This window comes from Trachypithecus francoisi, unplaced genomic scaffold (genome assembly GCF_009764315.1).
Source record: "Trachypithecus francoisi isolate TF-2019V2 unplaced genomic scaffold, Tfra_2.0 Lachesis_group8, whole genome shotgun sequence".
Lineage (NCBI taxonomy): Eukaryota > Metazoa > Chordata > Mammalia > Primates > Cercopithecidae > Trachypithecus > Trachypithecus francoisi.
In genome coordinates this window covers 23,026,842-23,033,222 of record NW_022681473.1, presented here as the reverse complement: position 1 = coordinate 23,033,222, position 6,381 = coordinate 23,026,842, and the positions used below count along the sequence as shown (strand labels likewise).

General features: G+C 38.5%; 1 protein-coding gene across 1 annotated transcript; it reads right to left on the bottom strand.

Moving 5' to 3' along the window:
• Nucleotides 1–2,760: 2,760 nt before the first annotated feature.
• Nucleotides 2,761–4,880, bottom strand: LOC117080825 (protein LSM12 homolog). The gene has a single exon (XM_033206122.1). It carries the CDS (start codon nt 4,863–4,865, stop codon nt 4,290–4,292), a length of 576 nt encoding a protein of 191 aa, XP_033062013.1. The 5' UTR covers nt 4,866–4,880; the 3' UTR covers nt 2,761–4,289.
• Between the last annotated feature and the right edge of the window lie 1,501 nt (nt 4,881–6,381).

The following is a 6,381-nucleotide window of genomic DNA, read 5'->3' as shown; positions in this document are numbered from 1 at the left end:
GGGTGTTGTAACTGCAACATATCAATTTTGGGGGAACACATTTTATGCCCGCAGCAGTGTCATCTGTCAAGATTCTGGAAATTTAAATAATTCCATGTCAACTCTAATGGATCCAAAGTGATCTGAAGACAGACAAAATTGATGCCCCAGCTCCCAGAAAATTAAAACAAAAAAAAGCAAGGAAATCCCCAACACCTATAGCAGTTGATTCAGGATGTTTTTTTTTTAATTCTTGAAATTAAGGATTTACTATTGCCGAGGTCTGTTGAAGGGACCCAGTGGTGGCTGAGAGAAAGAGGCAGGCAGAGAAACCCTTCTTTGTATTAGATTTTCTAGAATGCCAGTCAACTTAAGTCTCCCTGGAGACTATGGCCTTGAGGTTATTTTCAACTGGGAGATATCTCCTATAAGTAGCTTATTACCATTTGTTTGCCATTTATCTAGGGGAAAATTGCAATTACATATATAGTATCTCTTCATGCAGAGTGACCTTCAAGAGAATTATACTTTATTAGCCCTTAACATTTGCAAAAATGGCAGCTACTTTTTGAGCTACTATTTATTCTCATTCAGAATATTAAAAATCTCTTGATTTCCATTTTCTCTTTGGTCCCCATATTTCTGGCACCTCCATGGTAAACTGAGGGAGCCTCTGCCTGGCAGAAGCACCTGCAGATTCTTTCGCGAGTGGACATTTTATACCTGTGCCAGCAGTTTGTGCCTCTTGCTATAATCACTTAAGCCTAAGAAGGCTGTTTCCTAGGGAGTTTCCAAATGGCTGTTGTTGCCTTGGAAGCTAGAGTCCTCTGGAGGACCGACATTTCTACTTATGCTCCTCAGACATTGTCTCTCTCCAACTTTTGAATGTTTCAAACAGTGAGCAGCATTTGCTTTTGCTACAACTTTTTCTTAAGTAGTGGCAAATGCCTCTAGGATTCTGCTTTCTTCCTCTATCACTCTGCACTTTCAGAAAGTTCACTCACTTGACTTTCGAAGAGTTGACCTGGTTTATTTGGTTTCTTTTTATCTTTATTTTATATCTGGCTAGAGCTGTTTGCTAGATGTGTGTTTTGTTTTTTTTAACTGTTTCCTTTGCCCTCTGTCACCAATTTTGTTTTTCTTTAGATTTATTTTTCAGTAAGATCTAGTAAGATTTCACAATAAGTGTTATGAAACAAATAAGTTCTCAGTCTGTCAAAAACACCTCTAATTCCCCCAAATTGAATTGAATCATCCTGTCTGATGTATAGTCTCCTGTCTGATAGCAAATAACCCAGACTTAGTGTTAGATGAAACATTCTGTAAGTATTAAAGAAGGGAGATGAGTTTGCTAACAAAACAAAACCAAGCTGATCACATGTTTCTCCAGTGCACAAAGTGAATGGAGGATGTGCACATGCTTTCAAAAGACGTAGGGTTCAACTCAGAATCTACTCTGAGCAGAAGTTCATTTGTTAAGACATTCTCACTTACTCAAGAGCCTAGTAACTTTGCTGCCCATATGCACCTCAGAAAACATTGATTCAAAGAGCTACTTAAGTCAACGAAAAGAAGATAAAGTAAAACACTGAGCTGAGTAGTAAAACACCAGAGGAGTACAATGGCTACTATAGCAGGTAAATATATACAATTTAGGGACATACAAAACCCAAAAAGTTTTTGCAGGAAAGCATGCCAAATGAAAATAAAATAAAGCAAAACATAACTTTGACATTTTCTAGGGGTTTAACTCCAAAATATATGAGATTTCAGGATATGATGGTAAGGGGGATAATAGTATATCAATAATTAAAATATTCATATATAATAAGGAAGCACCACAGTCATTGGATTATTCTCTAGTTTTACAAAAAGGCTAAATTATGATTAGATGAGATTTTAAAAGTAGATATAATTACCAGTAAAGTGTTCAAACAACACATAAAACTAAAAAAACAAGGAAAACAATCAACCTATGAAGTCAATCTTGAAAAATAAATATGTTTTCTGTATTTTCTAACATTCTGTAATGTGTATGTATTAATTTTAAAGGCAGTGGAAAAAAAGTTACAAAAATGTGAGTGGGTGATTACAAAGGTATAATTCATAGATAAGCTAAAAAGAAAATAAAAACTACATATAGTTTTCTTACTGAAACCACTTTAAACTTCTTGCTTCCAGGCAAATGTTGGTACAGGATAACTTTAGAGGCTGCCAGTGTAACTAACCTTCTGCTGATCACTCCATTCAAGCTGATCAAATAGTCTTTCCAAGGTCACAGGCCACTGACAGCAGGGATGACTAACTAAAACCCCAAATGCATAGTATGCAAGAAGGAGTGTTGTAAGAACTGTGTAGGTGAGATAATTCTGCTGAACTCCAAATGCTCCAATTAGACAAGGAGATTTCATGTATTTTGGTGGAATTCTCAGTCTTCAGGTGATATTGAAACAGAGGTTGTAAGGTTTAGGTTTTAATAATACAGATTTCAAAACCAGGCAGCAACACATACTAGCTATGTAAACGTGAGCTATTTAATTTGCCTTGTTGTTGCTTAGTCCTTCTTTGAAAATTAAAAATCTGTACTCTGGAAGGAGTGACTTACTCTGGAAGGTTGTCGTAATTCTGAGTGGATTAAATGAGATAATACACAGAAAGGTTTAGAGGTAAAGATACATAATGAATAGAGTTAGTGGTTAGCAGAATGACTTCAGAGTCACATTTTGTGGATTTTTTTTTTTGATGGTTAAAAAAATTGGGTTTATTAAATAATACAAAAAAATTTCATCTTGAAGGCAGGGCTTGAATTATTTAATTTTGATCCATTTATTTAATTTAAAAAAAAGGAAGGGGAAAGAGATCATGGCCAAAAAATTAGTAGTTAACCCCCACCCCACCCCCAAAGCTCTAGCCAGTCCTGTGAGCTTCACCCACATTCCACTCAGTGCCTGATATTTGGATGGTGGAATACTCTGCTCCATGAGACTACCTGAAGGCACGGAGCAATGGGTGCCAATTTTAGCTCTCAGCAGGTTAGTCAACCAGACAAACTGGTGGGCTAAAGTCCAGAAATTCTTTCCAGGTTTTCTGCTCATTGGCTGAGCACATACAAACTGTCAAAAGCTTGTAAAATTTAAGGGGAATTGGGGTGGGGCATAAGAGCAAGAGGACAGCAGGAGAAGAGAAATTATGGGTCACCCAAGCTTTTTCCTGGGTCGTGGCTCTGGAAATAGATTTAAAGAGAGGTCAGAGTAAATGGACTCCAGGTTTCTTACGAAAGAAAACAATCCCTCAAAGAGGAGCTGAGATGTGCCCTGCAAAAGAGTTCTTCCTGCAGAGGCACAGGAGAAAGGGCAGCTGACTCTCTCATGTGGAGACAGTGAGGAGGAAGTTCTTCTAGTACCATGAAGTAAGACAGGCAGAGGGAGAATCCTGAGGTTTGGGCCAAATGTGAGATTGGTACACACACAGTTAAAGACTAAAAAGCCATCAGGAACCCTCAAAGCCAAATTCTATCTGCACACTGGCTCTACAAAGTTCACAGCAAGAATCTCTCGCACCAAGTCAAGTTAGTGGCCTGGCTATGGATGGTAGGGAGGGCAATACATTTTTATTTTCAGAGGGATGAGGTGGGAAGAATAGCCATGAATGATCTAGTAAAAAGAGACCTTCAAGAAGCAGAAAATATTTAGAGAACATTTTAATATATATTTTCATATATATTTAAAGTTAAGAAAAATAAAACTAATTCAAGCCATGCCCTGTGCAAAAAAAAAAAAAAAAAAAAAAAAAAAGAAAGAAAGGAAAAAAGGAAAAGAAAACAAAGAAAAATTTGAAGTGAGACCTTTGCTGGTCTGGTCTCAACTTAAGAATCACAGTCAGCTTGTTACTTTTATTTTAGAAGAAAAGATGTAGAAGTTTCTTTCAATTATTCAGAAGGCAAGTGTAGCCACTTATAAAAACAGAATGGCAGGAACAGACTAGGAAAGGAAAATCAGAAGTAAAAGGGCAGAGTGGGAAAAGAATTTTCAAAAATAAAATTAACAAGATGATTGTTCCAGAAGAGGGCTGTGAAAAGGACATGGTGGACCGAAGTCTGTTAGTCAAGTAATGATTCAACTTTTAAATTATTCTCCTGTTCTTTTTTGTTGGGTGTTTTGTTTGTTCAAGTCTAAGATTTGGAAATGCTGACCCTTTGTTAAGAGCCAACAGGACATATAGGATCCCTTCCCTCCCTGGCCTGCCTCCGCTGAAGCCACCACCAGCGCCTCCTTGGCTGGATGCTGGAAGAGTCCTCCATGTGTAGGGAATCAGGATAACAGGGCAGCCTCCTTCTGCGGTTGCTGGGCTTGTGAACGTTGCAGTATCTTTTGGCTTTCCACGTCTCTAAAATGCTTTTCAACTATTTTGCGTACATGGCTCAGTGCACTCCCCTCTTTGCCTTTACAGTTTTCCACTTGATATGGGGGTGTAATAACAACTTCTTCCATGACTACGATGTTTTTTTCTTGCCATTTACGGTCTTTAATGGTCTGGAAGAGCTGCTGGCCCTCTGGAGAGACATCAGCACTGATTGCATAGGCCTGGCTCAGCTTCTCCTCCTTCTCTGTCCGTGCTTTGCTGGCAAGCTTACTAACCCTGAGTGAAGCTAGGGGAGGAGGGGTTTCTGTTCGGTCATTTATTATTTCCACTTCTGAAACATACTGTAAGTTTATGAGCAAGATGTCTGCATGGTTGGGCTTTCCACTGGAAGAGGGACATTTTAAAGCCAGCATTTTGGATTGGTAGTCAAAGGTTACCACCTCGCCCTGCAGCCGCTGCACCTGGCACGTCCCGCTCGACACCTGGCTCCCAACGCTGAAATACTCGCCGGGAAGAGCTGCCATCTTGGGAGTGCAGCCGCCACCGGCGGCTGCGGCGGCAGCAGCAGTCGAAAGCCGGGCCTCCAGTGAGCACCGCGCCGCGCCGCGACGCCATTTTGTGGATTTTTATCTGAGTTTCATCACTTTGGTAAGTAACGGAATCTTTTCTCTGCTTCAGCTTCCCCGTCTGTCGTATAGCAATAGTAGTCTACAACTATAGAGAGTTATTCTGAAGATAAATGAGTTTATACATAGTAAGGCTTAGAAGAATGCCTGGCATTTGATGAGCCTTCAATAAATGTCAGAAATCTTTTTGTCACTATTTTATAGATAAGAAAACTGAGGCACCGAGGAGTTAAGTAATTTGCCTAACTAGTCACTAACAAGTTAAAAGAGCTTACGTTCAAACCCAGACATTCAGGCTTTGCAGTTCGCATTGCTAACCACTGTATGGAGTTCATTCAATACATAGTGGGTTTTTATTGTTATTAGCTAAGTTAAAGGTGACTCATTAGGCTGATCTCAAAACATGTTCCAGGAACTAATAAGGAGAGGGTAAAAGCAAGCGCATTTCTTATATAATAAACATTATTCTGATTTTTATATATATATTTTACCATATTTAATTCATCTCTATCATGCATGTAGTATGATTTCCCGTGAGGAAATTGAGCCTGAGGGAAGACATGCCTTAATTATGGATGAAATAACATTAGAATTCAAATCTGCCTAACCTCAAAGCCTGAGTCTTGTGATTATAGAATACTGCTTCCAATATCTTCATATTTGCTCTAATAATGTTCACTTTGTCCCTGGGATAGCCATACTCAGAATCTAGGTTTGCCCTAGAAAATGAACACTCCCATTGCCTTGATTTTCCTGCAAGTCTTAATCTCTGAGAAAGTCAAAGTAGATGATGAGGCGATAATACAAAGTGAAGTGAACAGAACTTCATTAACCTTCTTTGCACAAAAGAACGTTTTCTAATATGAAAAAGAATCAAGATGGAGTCACTAATATTAAGAAAACTTTGACAAATAGAGCCAGGGAATGCCATGAAGAGAGGGTTCTCACACTTGTATGCTTGATAATAAAACAAATCCTACAAAAGTCACAACCTTGCACAAAGGTCAGCCCAAACTTACTTAAAACAATACTTAGGCAAGGATATCTTCCCAACAATTGCCTGTCCAGCCTCAAGCTGTAATTGATCTATGTAGCTAAGGATAATTACTACAATTATGTAATTCTCCTCATTTTTTTTTCCTTTAAAAACCTTTGCCTTCCTTTACCTCCCTGACTATGCACATAGTTGATAATGGCAACATATTCCCATTGCAATATTCTATTCCCAAATAAACATCTTTTCCTCTAGAGAGTCTCTCTCTGTTTGTTATTCAGATTGACATTAGGAAATCTATCATGGGCTTGTGATAAAAATAATACAATAATTCTCATCTTCAAAGACCTTTAATATTGCTGAGGTGTTCTACTTGGCAGAAAACATTGATGTGCCCCTCCTTTTTTTTTCTAGAATCTA